This window comes from Pelobates fuscus, chromosome 6, assembly GCF_036172605.1.
Source record: "Pelobates fuscus isolate aPelFus1 chromosome 6, aPelFus1.pri, whole genome shotgun sequence".
Lineage (NCBI taxonomy): Eukaryota > Metazoa > Chordata > Amphibia > Anura > Pelobatidae > Pelobates > Pelobates fuscus.
This window is the reverse complement of record NC_086322.1, coordinates 172,062,619-172,082,285: the sequence shown is the minus strand read 5'-3', so window position 1 is coordinate 172,082,285 and position 19,667 is coordinate 172,062,619. Positions and strand designations below refer to the sequence as shown.

The following is a 19,667-nucleotide window of genomic DNA, read 5'->3' as shown; positions in this document are numbered from 1 at the left end:
TTTGCAGATGGTGGGACTCCAGAGAGCAGAGTATGGGGATTTGGTACAAGAGGGGTGTCCAGGACGGTAGCTTCATTAACAGCACGGAGATCCTGAACCATCCTGTACTTCTCTGGCTCACCTTTTGGAGTTTTCTTTTTCACAGGGAATAATGGGGTGTTGCATTCAGATTTGCATTTCACTAGGGCACCCTTCTCCAAGAGTGCCTTGATGTGGGTAGAAATGGCAGCAGCCTGTGCTGGTTTTAATGGATATTGTGGTTTTCTTGGTAATTTAGCCCCTGGAATAAGCTTTACCACCACAGGGGGAACATTTAGGTGACCTATGTCCTCTGGGCCTGAGGACCATAACTTGGCGGGCACCTGTGTTTTTAATGCCTCTGGGAAATTGGACCTTAATTCTGCTGCTTTCTCACGGGGCTTTTCTAAATGCAGCATTAGAGGCAAGGAGCACAAGGCTGAGGTGTCTGATTCAGATAGAGGTGTGGACATTTCTACCTGCCCATCCGGGGTAAAGGTGATGGATGCTTGCAGGCGTGAAAGAACATCAGCACCTAATAGGTTAATTGGGCATGTGGAGGATACCACAAAGCGAGCAAGCAGGCTAGAGCCAACTCGTAATGGAGTTGTTAAAGGGCTATGTCTTGGCTGGCCATCCACTCCAACACAAGAGACGTCAATATTTGACAGAAAGGATGGGTCTGGCAGGTCTTGTTCTCGCAGAACACTACGGGCTGCACCTGTGTCAACTAGAAATGTGGTAGGGTGGCCTTCAATGGGCAAAGTCACTGTGGCAAGTGGCCCCCCCTTATCCCCTGTAGACACTGCCATAACAGGGGTTGCAGACACAGGCTTGCCAATTTCCTAATCATCTGGTTCCTCAATTATCGGAACCTGTTTGGTGGCTTTGGGAGCTGGGGCAGGTTTGGAGGGCTTTCTGGCCTCCCTTGGCTCCTTTTTAGGTTCTGGGCAGTCACTTCTAAAGTGCCCCTTGGCTCCACAATTAAAACAATGTCCCCCCTCCTCCGGTCTAGTACCTTTTGGGACTGGGGTGGAGCGGGATACCATGAGAGGCGCTGAAGTGGATCTTCTTGGGGTCTGAGCGGATTCCAAACCTCTAGCAACTAAAAGTAGGGTGTCCAGGGGAACAACCTTATATTCAGGGCGTGCAGCAATGATTCCCTTGCGTATAGAGTCCTTAACACCTTGGACAAACGCACCTGACAGCATTTGTGAATGAATTTTGTCAGTAAGATCAAACCCCAAATCTGTAAACATTTGATACAGTCTTGCATGAAACCTTTCCACTGATTCTCCTTTATCTTGAATAACATCAGTAAGGCCAGCAGCCTGATCTGCAAGTTTGTCCTTAGCCCATTCTTTTAATTGGGTGCAAAAAGTTACTCCAGAGGGGTAATCAACATCACTGTTGAGCTGATCTGTACTGAGGTGTCGGGCCATACTTGGCCAATATGCATCCCCTGCTTTAATAGCACAAATGCTCAATAGATCACGCCATGCGGCTGAATAAGTCTTTTGAATTTGAACTATCCCTCGGTAGAAGGGCATGGGCTGCTTTTCTGGGTCCGGGAGTGATTTCATCAGAGCACTAGCTTGAGTGGGGTTAAAAGCTACATATTTAGGAGGGGCCTGTTCTCCCCGACCCTTGTGGCCGAAGGGATCATCGATAGAACGATGAGATGGGGCTCCCGCAGCAAGTTCCGATGAGACATGGGACACCCTGTCCATCTCGTCATCATCGAATTCTATGATATTGACTCTTCTACGCGGTGCAGGTCCCGCGTGAGGTGAAAGGGTCGGTGGCTGGGAATGAGCCCCAGATGCAGGGGTGGCTAGCGAGTCGTAACCTGGGGACAGGTAGTCGCCGGGAATTACTGGCATCAGGGCTGAACTGGGAGCCGCCGTATTGGAGGCGGGGAAAGGAGTTGCTTCAGGATTAAGGGAAGAAGCGGCGGCCATATTTGATATGGGCACTTCCGGGGCAGATTGGGCCGGACTGGGCATGACCGGAACCTGGGGAGCGGCTTGGGGAAGGGGAGGGTAACCAGGGTAGGGCAGGGCCATGGGATATGGGAAGGGGTAGGGCCAGGCAGGGGAGGGCAAAAGAGTAGGGTGGGTAGGTACGGTTAAGGAGGTAGGATATTGGACTGGGGCGGAGCTGGTTATCGGAGGAGACAGGACAGGATTAGTAGGGATGGATGCAGAAAGAGGAGTCGTAGCATGGGAGGGAGGGGTAGTTAGCTGGATGGGTGCTGATGGAAGGGGATTAACCATAGAGAGGGATTGCAGGGAGGAGGCGGCAGATGAGATGTTAGGATTAGGCATGGAAGGAAGCGTGGGGATGGCTGAGGATGATGGGACCGTTAGAGAAAGGGAAGGGGTAAAGAAAGATCCATCAGAATTCAGGACCGGGCAGACAGGGGAGGTGATGGGATGGGATTCGGGAGGATCGGGAGTGGGGAACATAGTCAGCTGGCTATCACCTATGGCTGACTGAACCTTGGGGACGGACATCCCCTGGGCGCCATTTTGGGGCGCTGGCTGAGGGAAAACCCCAGCAACACAGTTTTTATGATACACAAACAATTTCACACCTTTGTGATTTACTTCTTCCTCAACCCAACCTTCTAACTGAATAGCCTTCGCTACTCTGTACCATGCTTCAGCAGTCTTTAATAAACCATTATCTGTAAGCTTGCCTTTCATTTCTGCTAGTAACTTGCGCCAACTTTCTGGTTGCAATCTCCCACATGTCGGTACAGCAATTTTACATACTTTTGCAATCTTTTCAACACCTTTAACCATCTCTTCACCCTCTCTGTTCTCTACCAAATCACATGCTAACCAGCCCTTGCTGGGCTTATCTAAATCCTGTCCCATAATCCCTTTACCCCTATACCAGCGTCCTAGATATAGAGGGAGAGAAGGAAAATTGAACAAGAACGTCTACAATGCTCGACTGCCACCCGAGAATCGTGGGACTTTCTCAGGTGCGTCTTCCCAAAACGTAGACTAGTCACTGAATCCGCCTACCCGGGGTGGTAGACACGGATTGGAGCGAGGTGAGAAGTGTGTGACCAATCACTTCTCTTTTAAGAGGAATGGGAGTGGATAGTATAATAATATAGAAAGTGTAGAAAAGATGAAAGGCAAGGAAAAATCCTTAGAGACAGACACAGGAGTACATGAGACTCCTCATTATACAAACAAGACAACAATACAGTTGAAATACAGTGTATGCATCACAGTTCAAATGAAATCAACAGTAATTCCTTTCCTTTACTCATGTGCTTACTCCAAAGTCACCTCCCTCAACCCCGTAGTGCCCCTATAAAACCCACTTACAAGTCTCACTACCACAAATAAACAGAAAAACTGGAATTCCACCAGCCCCCAGCGCTCAGGGCGGCGGTTACCAAGAGAAAACTGGAATCCCCCCAGCCGAAGCTGAGGTTTACCAAAACTGGAATCCCCCCCAGCCTCGGTACTCGGGACAGTGGTTACCAAAATTGGAATTCCACTAGCCCCAGTACTCGAAACTGTGGGTTACCACGTGCACAATGAGGCTAGCTAAGCTCTCAGAGTGTCACGAGAAGGATCACAGGAAATTATGAGTCTACACAAAATCCACAGTTCCAACAATCCCCTTTTTCCTTACAGCCACAGCCACGAGGCTCCTAAAAGAGGTAAACAGGCAAAGAAGACCCCCAGGAACGCATCCACAGGTCAACCCCCCTTTTTCCCTACAACCACGGCACCGTGGTTCCTAAAAGGAGTAAAACAGGCAACAGAAGACCCAGGCAAATCCCCTCGGGTCCACCCCCCTTTATCCCAAAAGGGGCAAAATACAAACAGATAAACAGACAAAACAGAAGACCCAGGCAAATCCCCTCAGGTCCACCCCCCTTTATCCCAAAAAGGGGAAAACAAGCAAGACAGAACCCCAGGCAAATCCCCTGCAGGTCCACCCCCCCTTTATCTCAAAATGGGGAAACAGGCAAACAATTCAAACACAATTCAAACACACCCAGGCAACAGATAGACTAAAATGCAGGTAAACAAATGAGTAACGAGACACCGGGCAAGATATTACCTGTCTTTGATGTCCTCCCGGGAAGCAGTCACAGACACGTGGACGGGTCAATCAAAGGGGCCGGAACGTACCGGTGGCTCTGCAGAAGTCTCTACCGTGTATCTGGAGGTGATCAATCTCCCTTCCTTCCCCCTGGATTCCTCCGTCCACCCTTGTCTTCCTTAGGACGGCTCACCGGCCGGACATAGCCCGATGCCCCACGTTGGGCGCCAAGTTGTTATGGTACTTTTTAGCAGTAAACCAAAATGTTTAAATGTCTATCTGTTCCTGTCCAAATCAATAAAATAAATTGCGTATATACGCTGAAGTAATTAAGTCTGACACACAAGGTTCAGGTTAAAATAACTTCGAGAAAATTTATTGGCAAGTGATTAAAAAGCGGACACGCAGGTCCTTTTAAGAGACATTTTACGTCATCATTGCTTATTAGAATATCAGTAAATAAACATCATTAATTGGATTAATTGTCAAGTGTCGGGATTAGTGTCCACCTATCAATATTATTAATTGGCTCAAAAGACTAAGTGGTTAATCCCGTGTCCACCCACCAAGAGGTGGGATTGTTCTGGACACGGGTGGGGGACAAGGGGTCTTGAGCGTCATTTTACACGGTCGGTGATCTCAGGCCTCGTGGCCAGGTGCAAGGTCTCTTATGAATAGAACATTTCATTACTACTGTGTTCGCATGGCCTTCAAATTATACTTTGTTGCAAATCTAAGGAAAAGTCAGCAATTCCTGTGTTAATCATATCTTTATAGAAAATACAGTCTTTGTTCTATTGTATTAGATGTGCTGGGAAATTCTGTCATGTAAGGTGATTTTAAAATGAACAAGTTAGGTTATGAGGACAAAATGGAGGATTGAAGAAGTCAGGTTAGGGGGACAAAATGGAGGATTGTCACAGTATAAAGTTAAAATGGAGTTAGTGCAATAATTGAATACAAATACAATAAGGTTTTTTAAATAATCCCACATCAGTACAGCATATTCAATATGTGGTCTTACCAGTGATTTATAAAGAGGCAAAATTATATTCTCATCCCGAGAATGAATGCCCTTTTTCATGCACGACAATACCTTACTGGCCTTAGCGACTGCTGATTGACATTGCACATTGTTGCATAGTTTGTTGTCTATAACAATTCCCAAGTCCTTTTCGTGTGTTGTTATCGCTAATTCGCTTCCATTAAGGGTATACAATACTTGTGTATTCTTTATGCCGAAGTGCATTTTTCAACATTAAATTTCATCTGCCATTTGAGTGCCCAGTCCCCCAGTCTATCTAAATTCCTCTGCATCAAAGTAATATCTTGCTCACATTGTATTATTTTACAGAGTTTTGTGTCATCTGCAAACACTGAAACATGACTTTCAATGCTGTCTTCAAGATCATTTATAAACATGTTAAATAGAAGGAGTCCCAGAACAGAACCCTAAGGGACATCACTTGCCACCTCTGTCCAGCTTGAAAATTTACCATTAACGACAACGTTTTGTACTCTTTTTTTAGGCCAATGTTCTACCCAAGAACAACCATTTTCATCTAGACAGATTTCCTTGAGTTTGAACACTAATCTATTGTGTGGAATTGTATCAAATGCCTTGGCAAAATCCAAATAGATCACATCCACTGCAACACCCTGATCTATACTTCTTCTTACTTCTTCGTAGAACACAATCAAGTTAGTTTGACATGACCTGTGCTTCATAAAACCATGCTGATTTTTGCTGATAACCATGTTCTTCTCAGGGAATTCTTGAATATTATCCCTTAATTTTCACAGACACAAAAGTTAAGCTCACAGGGCTATAATTTCCAGACAAGGATTTTGAACCCTTTTTGAATATAGGAACCACATCTGCCTTCCTCCAATCCTCCGGAACACTTCCTGAAAGAAAAGGATCTTGAAAGATTAAAAACAGAGGTTCACTTATTTCTACACTTAGTTCCTTAAGTACTCGTGGATGGATACCATCAGGCCCTGGAGCTTTGTTTATATTAACTTTCTTTAGTTGCTGCATCACCTTGTCTTGAGTTAATTAATTACAATTATTCTACAAGTTTTTAGTAGTAATCATTTGCACATCTATTGTCATGGTTACATGTTAGCATTATTATATTGTTATATTTGTTTTTAAGTGCTTTAAATAAAAATAGTATATATTTTTTTAGTATCGCTGGACCTTCCTGAGCGTTTTACTTTCTGGAATTCAAAAGTAGATTTTTGATTATTAGCACTTACTTCTTATACGGTATACACTATATGTTCTCCTGTGTTTGCTCCTATATACCAATATGGAGAGAACATCAACCAAGACCATATCCTATTGTGGGGATTGTACCACTCCATGCTAGAGCCATTTGGATTCTCCATATGATATGAGTGCATTTATATGTACTTACTGATTCAATACTTATTCTCTCAACATACAACACTATATTGGTGCCTCTCTATTCTCTTTTTGACTTATTACATATTCTATGAAACACCAAGAAGAGTTTGCAGGAATCTATGATCTGCAAACTTCCTTTGTCTTAGGGATGAGCATAACCAGCTAGCAATACCACTCATCTCAAAGACAATTTGCAGATCATAGATTCCTGCTGTAACGGATCCCGTATACTCTAACTGTAGTTCTTCCAAATCCCAAAACCCAAACATCAGCCTATGACTTGATGAAGGGTACAAAAGGAACGTTTTATTCTGGCCAGATGGCCTGCTTTTATACACATCAGGGATACAGTCAAACACGCCCACAACACGCCCACAACACTTCCACCACACGCCCATGAATTTCTTAGTCAGCATGACTGTGCATAAAAATATTAAAAACACATATAAGACCTAGAGGAATTCCCACAAATATTATATTGTTAGATTTCCCTGATCTGAGCGCCCAAGTTCAGCGCTCAGATCCATGCAGTGTAGGGGAATTGCCACCGTGTTAAAGTTCTGACCGGTCGCACACATGGTCCAATGCCCAAAACAGATCCAGGGTGTTTGGTGCTTTTGCCAGTCAATGTTCGGGAGCTCCTGTGGCTGCTATACGGGGTGTTCCGGCTGGCTCTTAGGTATCGTTTGTTCCTCTTAGTCTCCGGCAAGTTCCCTCCAAAAAGTGGATTTCAAAGTGGTTCAAAACCGCGAACCAAGTGGTCCGGGAACCGCACGGTCACCTCATGCCGAAAACAGTTCCATAACATTCACGGCTAAGTCCCGTTAAGGTGACCGGGAACCCAGGAAGTATTCATGCCAAATTTAGTTAGGTCCCCCCACCTTATTAGTATTTAGGGCCCCCACCCGCCGCTGAGGGGTGGGGGCCAGGGGGGAGGACACTAGGTCCCTCCCATATTACATTTTAGGGCCCCCACCCGCCGCCAAAGACATAGAGGAAATGATCCAATCTCTAACTGTATTAACTTTGGCTGGACGAAAGGGTTTCCTTGATGTAATAAATAAGTGATTAATGTAATTTCTGATAGCAGCAGATAGGTCAAGGTAAGAGTGTAACAAACCTAGTTCAGACAAATCCTGAGTGAAATCCAATTCCACCGAACTGGGGTCTGGGACAACCATAGTTCTGAAATATGGATTTTGATTACCTCAGCTCCTCTGGCTGCCAAGGCTAAAGACAAAAGTGAGACACCCAAATTAATTGCAGACCATCGTAAATACAATCTTAGCATATGAAAGGTCTATATCCCAAGTAGATGTGTAACATAGATTATATGGGCAGCAGAGTGATAACCCATTTAATAATCTCAAATACAGAAAATTTTTGGTAAGGTTAGTAATAAGAAAATTTAAAGCAGACCCATAAACCTTGATGGTCCTGACCGTTAAACCGGAATTAAATTTAAGAATAAGAAATTCTAAAGCGAAGGGAATGGTGTTAGACCCATTAAAAGTAGATTAAAAAGAAACCACCCATTCTTTGGATTTCTTAATCATCTTCCTATATTTTACCTTAGTCCCGCCTCTTAAGGATGACATGTTCTGCAAAAACTCAGTTTGTCTGCTAAAGATCGACAGTCTCCAAACAAAGATTTCTTGATCTTGTTCCCCCTCTGTGGTTTATATAAGCCACTGCTGTCCTGTTGTCTGATTGGAGTTTAAAGGAGGCCAGTAACTAGTTTAGAACAACTTGGCCCTGGAGCACTAATTGTATTGCTCTCAAGTCCAAAATATTTATATGAAGAAGTCTCTCTTATTCTGACCAAATTCCTCTTATCGTGTTCTGGTCTGTAAAGATACTCTCAAGCATGATTTAAGGCATCTGACGTCAGATTGACCGCAAAAGGCTCTTCTAAAAGGCGACTAAATGTCTAACCTTAGAATGTCCTGTCACGGAAAATAGGACTCCTCGTACATGTTCCCTTCTTTTTATTTTAGCCTGAAATCCCCTATAGCCGAATGGAGTCACTACAAGATATTTGTTTCCCTTGCGTACGACTATGCGTTTCCTTCTGTTCGGTTACTGAACAGAATATGTGTGGTCCCCCTTGTTAGCACCTCATAATCACGACCACCCCTGGCTGTTAACCACAAATGAGCAATTATCTCAAGTGCTGTCCCTGGGTGGCCGCCATTCTGGGTGCTCTCCCGAATGCAGGCAGCGGTATATTGTCGTCGACTGTATGGATCTCTGTGTCGATTACACAAGCTTGCGAATCCCGGGGAAACTTGTACCGCTGCCTGTAAGGAACTACCGAACAGGGGGAGAACTTGCTCCCTAAAAGCCAGGGGGAGCGTTCATCTGTGTTCGTATGGGAACCCCCGAAAAGAAACCGGTCCTTGCCTCTGATCATGTGGAACTATTCGGGTCTATTGCCTCGTGGTCACCCAGGTAAAACTTCACCCGAATGGCAATTCAGTTCTACTGGAGGGATCTGAGTGCCAATTGAACAACTTGGGTGCTCAGATCCGAGCTATTCCGGGATATGACTTTTGTGGGGTTCTTGTATATTATTGATATATTTCTGGGGTGTTTTGTGTGATTTTGCCTTACTTCCTATACCTGACAGATAATTACTAGTAGTTATCCTACTTTGGCTCAATTATCTCTCAGACACAGAGACGCCGGGGAGGAGCTTGTACTTTTTCCAATGGAGAGCCAATGCTGGGGGTCTCGACATAAAAAGCCAAGTGTGGCCTAATAAAGTTCAGTTGATCTTCTACCCAGTATGACTGGTTGCGTCCATTATATTTGGAAACTCTACACAGCAATAACACTATCACAACACTCAGCACATCTAGAACTAGGACTAGTGGAGGATCAAAGGAGTGGCGACAACAGCCTAGTGAACCCCTTGACAGGTCCTCCGTTCTTCTCTGACCTTCTTGGGGAGAGAAAATTGTGAGCATGTATATTGTGCATTATATAAGCCAGGCACCATAACAGTCCACTGCCAAACCTTTCTTTTACATAGAAACCTAAGGAAATGCCTGTGTTTCCTGGCTATGGGAACTGAATGGAAGGTGTCTTTTAGGTCTAACTTTATGCAGATTTTTTTTCTGTACTAAGCCTGGAAGATCTGATAAATCTTCCACCCTGAACCTTTTCACCTTATAAAAGCGTTCAGAGACCTCACATTTAGGAGACCTCACCTCCAGAAACCGTATGCCAACTCTATCTTCCCTTGACTTAAAACTAGAGAAAATGAGGCATCTAGCACTGGGTTCACCTCTCTGGTTGGTTCAAACCTCAAAAGGAGGAGTTGTAGGCCCCTTTGAAAAAATTTTAATACTCATTTGTCTGTAGAAATATCCTTCCAATTCAGTTACTTGAATGCAACGGTCTTCTCTTTGCACCACCTGAGAACTTGTGTTTTCCACTGTAGTGGCAGGACTGGGCCTGGTGAGACACTTCTCGGGACAATCCTGTGGTCCTAAAAAGGCGACCCTCTGTCCGAAAGAGCTTCTTCTAGACTGGAAATTACTTTTTGAGCTCAGAGCTCTTTTTGTTTTATAATGGCCTTCTACCTCCTGTATAAAGGAGGGGGCAAAAAAGATTAGAATCCTCCAAATTGGGGAACTCATGGGATTGAGGGGCTAGAGCAGACATCCCTGCTGCATGAAGCCAGCAGGTTTTGCGTATGTTTGTAATTAAAGGATTGGCCAATGATTAGCATAGCCCTGCTGGAAGCTTTTAATAATGCTAACTTAGATGCCAGCAAAGACGAAGTAGAGGGATCCTCCTTCTGCTTTATCTAGTATCAATAATAGGGGGCCCACAGCATTAAACTGAATATTTCAAAAAGTCTGGCCTGTGGAATTTATAGATACACTGTGAAAGATAACAGAGCAGGATCTACTTAATAAGCCATTAAAGCCTGGATGTCTGGGATACCAATGTAGTTCCTGAGAAGATCATCCTTCCTAACTAAAATTAATCTAAAGGCTAGTTTGGCAAAATATCTGACCTCAGAATCATGCTCCATGGCCCATCTGCAGTGAAATAAGTTAGACGGGAGAGTCTTTACCAGGAGACTCACTCTAGCCATTTGTACATTGCTAAGCTTGCCTCGTTAAGTAGAAGCTGCTGAATGGACCACCTCTTCAAACTCCTGACCTATTTCTAGAGAATTGTGTCTAGAACTAGACCAGCTTTGGTAGGATGAATGAGCAAACACTCTGGAAGAGGAAGGAGAAGGACTATCTAACCTCCAACAAGATTTTTTTTTTATCTTCTGATGCTCAATCAAGGGGAACACACTCTTCTCATTATGGAATCGTATCCCTTTAACTTTTTGCGTACTCAAACGAGTATGAGAGGAATGAGGAGCAGAGAAATGATCCTCAGATGAGAAACTGGCAAAAGAAATAAGGCTTCTTTTCTTATTTCGCCTTAGAAGAAGAAGAGGGTGTCCCTGGCAAGGACACCCTTAGGTGCTACTTTCACCTTCTCCTTTAGTACACATCTGTCTATCAAATTTGAGAGACTGCAGATTTATTGATGAGCGGCCTATCACCATCGTCCAGTGTTCTCTTAGCGCTAGATCAACCTCTTTTATATTTCACTGTTTCAATACATGTTCATCACACTCAACCTGATAGTCTACTAAGTTCTAAGATATAATTTCCATGTTTGGATGCAATATTATTCCTCAACCTTTCAAACAACATTTGAAATTAGCACATCTATTTATCAAATAGAATATATATATATATATATATATATATCCCAACAGAGTTGTGGTTGGGAAAAAAGTGTGGATGAAAACTCCTTCCCCCTGAAGTAAGTGGATACACCAGTACACAAATAAACACACCAGTAACCAACCTCATGCTGGTGAGTTGCATTAACAACGAAATAGCTGTCCATGAGTGGTTCACTGGCTTTGTTCCTCTTCCTGAGTTGTGTTTCAAAGCTGTTGTATACAGCAGACACATACTCCAATGAATCCATGTATAAAGTAGAGTTATGAGGCAAAAATGTGGTTCTTTGTTGAGCTCACTTGCATACGCCTATCCGGAATACCGTGCAGTACTGAGAGCACTGTTAAAGTAAGATATCTGTGGGAAAAGCAAGTCTTTTGGCTTGACCGGTGTGTGTATTTGTGTTTAGCAATGTATTAAAATATATAATATATAATATATATTATATATTTTAATACATTGCTAAACATTGCTTGTTGTATATATTATTTATTTTATTTTTTGTGTGCTAGTTTTAGAGCATTATTTAGAAGATAATTATTTTAGTCCTATCTTTTACCCAGAGGAGGTGTTTCCTTTTTTTAAATTTGTTTATTTATTTAAAATTTACACCTAGTCTTTATGTGTATTATATAATAAAGTATGCAGTATACTAATACCGAAATACCCATGACAGCCATCTTTAAGTCTTCTTAATTGGAAGCATTGCACATCTTACTGAAGACAGTGTAACATGAATGTCTGAAATCAGCTCAGAGCATGTTTTGAGATGCCTGGGACTTAAACGTAACATCAGGATGCGTTAGCTCTAGATTACCTGCATGATCATTGGTGGGATAAGTGCTGCTTCAGACCAAGAGGACTTAAAGATAGCCACCCAACAGAGCAAAGCTAAGTCAGAAGGTTCAGTGGAGTAGGTATGTACTTATATGCATGCATTGCTATAATACACACACAGATGTTATAGTATTGTTATTTTACATAATAACAATAATAATAATAATTTAAAAAAATTATAACACTTTTCCTTTAAATCAAACCTGACCAATAACCAGAGGATTCAAATGTTGTACTTGTGAAGCTTTTGTTTATTTTTAATTCAGTTTTTCATCTCATGATATAACCAAATTAATGTAGAATGGGCTAGAGAAATGTTGTTAAAGTGTTAAAGGTAGCACTTTCACATTATATACTGTGTTTTCTGTACTTTCAAGGCATTTATGAAGAAGTGTACAACAATCAGTTTGCCCTGGCACAGTACTTCAAGGATCTCAAAGACCACTGGCTTTCAAATCACTTCTTTGAATGCTGCTTTCAGACTGCAAAATGTATTAAAATCGATGGTGGGAGAAAAGAAGCTGAAGCCAATGCAAACCTTGGCATGGTGGCAGAAGAACATGGTGAGATGATAATTTGTTTTAATATGAACTGAATGTGAAATAGAAACATAATTTTGGATGCCCTTCTGATATTGGATAGGTTGTTTCTATATTGTTAAGGAAACAGACTAAAGACATTTTCTTATTAAATTGCTCAAGAAAATGTCTCCCCCTCCCTTCTTCTTACCTTTAACAGGGAGGGGGATATAATGCTGCAAGCCCTGGTGGTCCGGTGGTGGCATGTTCACTTTAGCCTGCAGCTCTTGCGACTGCAGGCTGACTCTCCTGTCCTCCTGCGAGCACAGCACTATATTGGAGCGTTGCCATGGTAACATGCAGCAATGCTCCGACCAAGCAAATCAAAGTGTAGTAGACATACCCCAAATCAAACATTTATACATTTAATTATGCATTTTTCATTGGGGTATGTCTAAAAATAGCTTGCAAATCTGGCAGTATGTGTCAATATGACTGTGTATGTGTGTCAATATAAGTGTGTGTGTGTGTATCTCTCAGAGTGTATCTGTGTGTTGGTGGGCATCTATGTGTGGCAGTGTATGGATGTAACTATGTTTTGCAATGTGCCTCTGTATGTATGTGTGTGACAGTGTGTATATATATATATATATATATATATATATATATATATATATATGCTAAAATACTAGAGTATTGCAGTATGCAATGATACCTTTTTTATTGGACCAACATAATATTTCAAAGACAAGCTTTCGAGAGTTTTCCTCTCTTCCTCAGTTCTGAAGCTTTACTGATCAATCTGAGTTTAACACTTAAAACAGGGGTGGGGAACCTTCAGCCCCCCAGATGTTTTGGACTACATAACCCTTGATGCTTTGCCATTATTATGGCTGTAAGAGCATTATGGGAAATGTAGTGAAAAACATCTGAAGGGCAAAGGGTACCCCACCCCTGATTTAAAATAACTGATGCTAGAGAAGGGGAGGTGTGGGGGTGAGTGGGATGTCATAAGTAGCAGAATATGCGCCTGAAAGTGAAAGGTGCAGGTTGGCTGAGAATAGCCAGAAAAAGTAAATAAACAGAGGTGCAGAAATTACGCCAAACAAACATTTAGTAGGTAGCAGGGGATAGCAACTGACATTGGCTGTTAAAAATATGAGAAGAAGTTTATTATAGCTTTACCTTTTCAAAAAAAATTATGTGTGTTGATTTTGTCTTGCCTATGCACAATTAGTACGTGTGCGTTGTTTTCGTCAAGATTAAGACGTATTTGCAACAGCAAGATACATGTACAGACAACAGCTGATACTGAGGTGATTAGTCCACCTAAACATTTTAATAAAGAGGGTTTGAAGGTTCTGAATAAATCTCCCAGAGTATTATACTGACAAGTTGGCAAGCCTGTGGGGCCCCTGGGCAACTGCCCACTGTGCCCATGCGCTTAAACAGCCCTGCCTCTGCTTTCTAGCATGGGAAAGGGGCCTTAACCAATTCTTCAACTGGGGCCATGAGGTTTCTAGTTATCCTCTGCCAGGGGTGTAACATGATTCTTTTATAAGAGTGCAAATTTCTATTGAAATCTGCATTGTTTGTAAAATGAAAAAAGACGACACGCTCATTACACATTAAGCATTTCAGGGAGCTAGAGTGCTTTAGGGGTCCCGAGATCTCTCTTTAATATGTCTCTTCCGTTCTCGTTATTCCTACCATGTATTTCTGAATGCAGATTGTTTGATACTCTTGGAAAGGTTTTCTGTCATTTTATATATCTGGATGTGATCTTTTAAATTCATGATATTCCAAACCACTTTGAGTGTTTTATGGCCTCACATACATGTTTATATATTGTAACGAAGCTCCCTGTACACCTGGCTGTACCCGCAAGGACTGTTTCCTAGCTGGAACAGCTGGAACAGGGGACAAACTGCAGCACTTCTGCCCACAGTCGTCGTGGCTTGACTTGGGTCCTGGAACCTCTCCCTCCTGGAGCTGAATGGGGAACTCGCTCTAGCCACCCCCCAGGCACTGGACGACATTCAGTCCTGGGACCCCTAGTCCTTAGAAGGACTTTCCCTGTTTAATCCTCCACCCTGGAACAGTGATTAGTGATTAGCCCTTTCCCCTGCCAGTAACCAGACGACACATAGTTCTGGGAGTACAGGCTGCTTTTATACAATTTCAGACACTCCCACACAAACAGAGACCCCAGAGTCCCCCAGAGGAAGGCTTCACAGCCGAAACGTTAGGGGTTTATTTCTCCTGCTCTTGGTCAGTATACCTTTTTTAATGGGTTTTTTCATTTGGCATTTTACTTACATTGTGGTTTTGGTACTATATACTAGTTTAGCACTACTATGCACTTTCTCTCTGCTATAATGATATCTTGTTGTATTTTTAAGACATGAATAAATACTCTTTTTATGTGCAAAACTGTGATGTGCCTTGGGATCATTTCTTAATTTTCATTACATGTATATATCTGGTATGGGAACAGATTCTCTTCCTTTAAGAGCACCCTGTACCTTATAAAACCACACACTTATTACCCATTTTTCAGCAGAGCTTTTCCTGTAACTTTATATTTGTACCGGATTAATATAGGGGCTGATTGAGCTGCAGCTCCAGTCCCATGCCCATGGAATAGGCCCATTGATTTAAAAAAAAATATATATATATAAAGGGACACTATAGTCACCAGTGAAACTACATGTATTCCTGACCCTATAGTGTTAACACCACCATCTAGCCCCCCTGGGCCCCTCATGCCTCCATAAATATAGTAAAAATCTTACTTTATTCAAGCCAGAAGCTGTAACTCTGCATGCTCTGCTGACATCATCAGAAGTTGTAGCCTGATCCAATCACAATGCTTCCCCATAGGATTGGCTGAGACTGACAAGGAGGCAGATCAGGGGTAGAGCCAGATTGATTGAAACACAGCCCTGGTCAATCAGCATATCCTCATAGAGATTAATTGAATCAATGAATCTCTATGAGGAAAGTTCAGTGTCTGCATGCAGTGGGAGGAGATACTGAATCACAGGATGCTCGTGCACAGCAGATCTGAGTGGATGGAGGCATATTATGCCTCCATCAACTCCGAAGTCCCTCTGGTTCACTGTGAGTGACTGCAACTGGAGATGTTCCTAGCTTTCAATGTAAACACTGTATTTTCTCAGAAAATACAGTGTTTACATGAGAAAGGCTGCAGGGAGCTTTAGTTCTCACCTGAACAACCTCATTAAGCTGAAGTTGTTCAGGTGACTATAGTGTCCCTTTAAGTCTGGAAACTTAAGAGGGATGTAGGGGAACTGAACTTGTGTGGACTGGCTGATAATGAAATTAGGTAAGGTTAAGCTGACTTTGTGTACTATGCAAATACTCTTACTGCTTCTGTCTTTTTTTAACACTGTGGCATGTTCCATTTCTTCTACACTCATTACACCTTTTCTCTGTCCCAGACTGTATACCAGAAGTGTCTGCCTGCTAGTATAAAGGTAAGGAGAGGAGTGGAAAAGTGAGTGCTAGGGGACAGTCTTTAGAAAGCGTGGACCGAGCACATCCTTACAGGTATTTATGCGAAGCTCAGGGTGCTGTCTGCATAGTATGGCCTTAGTTGGCCAGCATGCATGATTGACAGGCATGATTGGCAGGCAGCCTGACATGCATTCACGCCAGGCTGGCCTCACAGTTCTTTGGGCAGACACTCCCACTTTTTGGGCATGTTAACCCCTTTGGGCAGTTCTGGTTATGTGTTTTGCGTCAGTGACTCACCCTTTTACCTTCCCACCGATATCCTGCATCACCGGACGCTGCTCATGGGCAGTATGGATTTTCTTGAAAGATGAAAGCGATAGATTAGCATAGGGTATGCGTTTTCTGATGGCTATATCCTGTGAGTTTCCCTCCAACACCACCTCCACCAGATACATGACACATGCGAGGTATGACTGTTTTAGTGTTTTCTGTCGATAAGATTCTGTAATTAGGTACATCATAATTGTCAGCACAAGCCTAATTGGCTCCTAATCTGGCCCTTCTAATTATTATTATAATTACTATGCCATTTATATAGCGCCATCAAATTCTGCAGCGCTTTACAATGGGTGGACGGACAGACAAGTAGTTGTAACCAAACAAGTTGGACACACAGGAATAGAGGGGTTGAGGGCCCTGCTCAATGAGCTTACATGCTAGAGGGAGTGGGGTAAAATGACACAAAAAGGTAAGGATAGTGTTAGACTAGTGACAGTTGCAGAAGAGGAGTCAGTTGGGAGCTATTAACATTTTAATTGATACGCTTTTATGAAGAAGTGGGTTTTTAAACGATTTTTTGAAGGAGTGGAGACTGAGTGAGCTAATGGCTAGCATTTCTTTGGGTGCAAATACCTTGGTAATGAGAGAAGTTAGTTGAGAATGCAGATGCTCGTATATCCACTCTTTAAAACAGTATTGTGCAAAAGAGCGTCTTTGAATGCACAATCAATTGAACACTGAAACAGATAGTATACAATACCAAAAGACATAGCAGGGTGAAGTGGATCAGCAAGAACAGGCTACATGAGGCTATATATGTTCCCAAAACCTGATGATCGCAGATTGGAAACACCTCTTTCTGGTCTTAGAAATTGGTAAAAAAAAAAAAGAGTTTTAATTTTGCAGAGATAGCATACATCCATGGATTCATTCTCAGTTGTTTCCGAAAAACAGTGCTTTAATGATGTGGAACATATGTTCTTAGAACAAATTGGGCCTTATAATAGCAACTATATAATGCAACAACATGCTTAAGCATTGCAGCTGACCATGTGAATCAAATTAATGGACACAGACAATATTTTATTTCCCTTGTGTTCATGGAAAACTCAGATTGATCGACGATATTACATTTGAATATAGTTAACCCATACTTAAATATCCCATTCAAGACATATTTGTTTGCTTCCTATTTAAGGTAGATATTTTTTAATTAAGTGAGATTTCATCTACTTAATCAAATCTTGTTTTTGCTCGCTCTAACTGTCATAAGTAACTTTTTTGAGAGCAATATCAATGTTCTTTTTCCTGTGATTTTACTTATTTAAGAAAGGTTTCCAGTCTTTTTTAAATGTTTTATGATGTTCTCAGTATTTTTCAATTACATTATAATTTGTGCTTTTCTCAGGTGCTCCCATTACTGGAGCATGTACTTCCTCTTAGATGTCAGGTACAGCTTTGAGCTCCCAAAAAAAGAAATCCGAAAGGCCTGAAGATATTTTAAAATTAGTCAGATAAGAAAATCATGGCTTTGAAATGTAGTCTAAGGCCAAAAGTAGGAATATAATGTTGACCCATTCCTTACTGTTGAATTGCACTGCACTGATATTTCCTAGCTTTCTGATGCATATTATTGTACAAATACCATTTATTCCAACAAATGTGATATGATACAATAAAACTGAAATGGGTCGTGTACTTATTAATGTTGTAGCCGTCTCTATATCATGCAGAGCAATGGGCTAATGCAAGATATGATACATAATTGGATTATCCTTTGTGGCCCTAGTATGTTAGCAGGCATATTGTGTGTATAAATGTCCATTACTAGCACAAGTAATGGACATTTTATTAAATATTGTGTATTTACACATGAAGAACACTAAGTGTTGTGTGTAGACCTCCTCTGCAAACTGGTAAACTTAAACTCTGCTTTTTATGCTTATATATGTATGGGTGGCCATGTCCTAGAAATAACGACTACAATCTGTTTGCTTGTTTGTTTGTTTTTGTAAATAGTATTACACAGTTAAATGTACTCAGTGTGTATTGCTTTAGAATGGGTATTGCTACTCCCTTACATGATTTTGATGTCTATACGAGGCACAGGGGGTGGAACGTATGTCTGTACATAAGGACCCATTAGTGGTGAATGGCCCTGAACTGAATGCTGATTTTAACTATCACCCTGTGGTTTACATGAAGAGGTAAAGCCCAGAAATGGAAGGAGAAGAAAGTATTTAATATAGAATACCCTGAACAGTTATGATAATGTTAGTATATGTAACAATCTTCATAGCATATTCTACTCTTCCTACTAAAATAACAAACCATGCACTGTGTCTTATTGCAGCAAGGCATTGGCAATCCTTGCACAGTGCTAGAGCCATATAATAGAAAAATTAAAGGGATAATCTGAACACCCTAACTACTACAGAGCTCTTAAATTGTCATACCATTCACAAACAGTTTTACAATTGATGTGGTTCTTTTCATCTGTGCTGAGACAGTTCATAATGTCCAAAGGCGATGTAGTGGTTATGATGCTTAGTGAATCCCTTTAAAGGCTGTGAATGTATGCATCAAGCTGATTTAAGAGGTTAATTGATCATCTAATGTATGTGGAAATTATATGTTAAATTAAACCAGAACATGGTAATCCACTTTATGTATAACACATCAACATAGTCCGTGGCTAAACTCACTATTAGTAGTAAGACAACGCAAAAAAATTGTAATATTGTAACATAATGTATTACGCTATCCTGTACAGTTTCTATGTATATTTGAATTAATAGAGTGACTGTATTGATTATTATGCAAATGCAGGCAATTAATATGCAGACAAAAGCTTAAGGCTATATTAAATTAGTGTTACATGATGATAAGTTGTAGATCATGAATAAGGAGTACTGAATGTGCCCCAGCGAAAGGCAATAACAAGAGATTACCTTTTTAAGTGCAACAATAATGTGATGATATTAAGGATCAACATAAGGGATCATTTTAATACCATTCTTTTACATCTTTATTAGTGCAACATAATAGTGACATCAGCTTTGCCTTATATACTTATTAGATATAAATATTACAAAAAGTATGTAAAATAATCCTCTTTAATTCATTTATATTTTTGATTTCCCAGGTACTAAGATAAACATAATATAATGTGTGGTGCTTGATGTGGCACTGGCCATTCTAATTGTGGTACAGCTGGATTTACCTTGCAGACACCTACAGGCTACAAAGGGCTTGCTTGTGTGGGGCCTGGGTGGGATGTAG

At 41.6% G+C, this 19,667-nt stretch overlaps 1 protein-coding gene across 1 annotated transcript in view; it reads left to right on the top strand.

The window, feature by feature from the left end:
* The window catches only part of TTC29 (tetratricopeptide repeat domain 29), a 353,701-nt gene that overhangs the window by 113,304 nt on the left and 220,730 nt on the right, over positions 1-19,667 (top strand). The window contains exon 5 of the mRNA XM_063460092.1: positions 12,486-12,671. Coding sequence (XP_063316162.1) covers positions 12,486-12,671 — 186 coding nt within the window. The remainder of the gene's footprint in view (positions 1-12,485; positions 12,672-19,667) is intronic.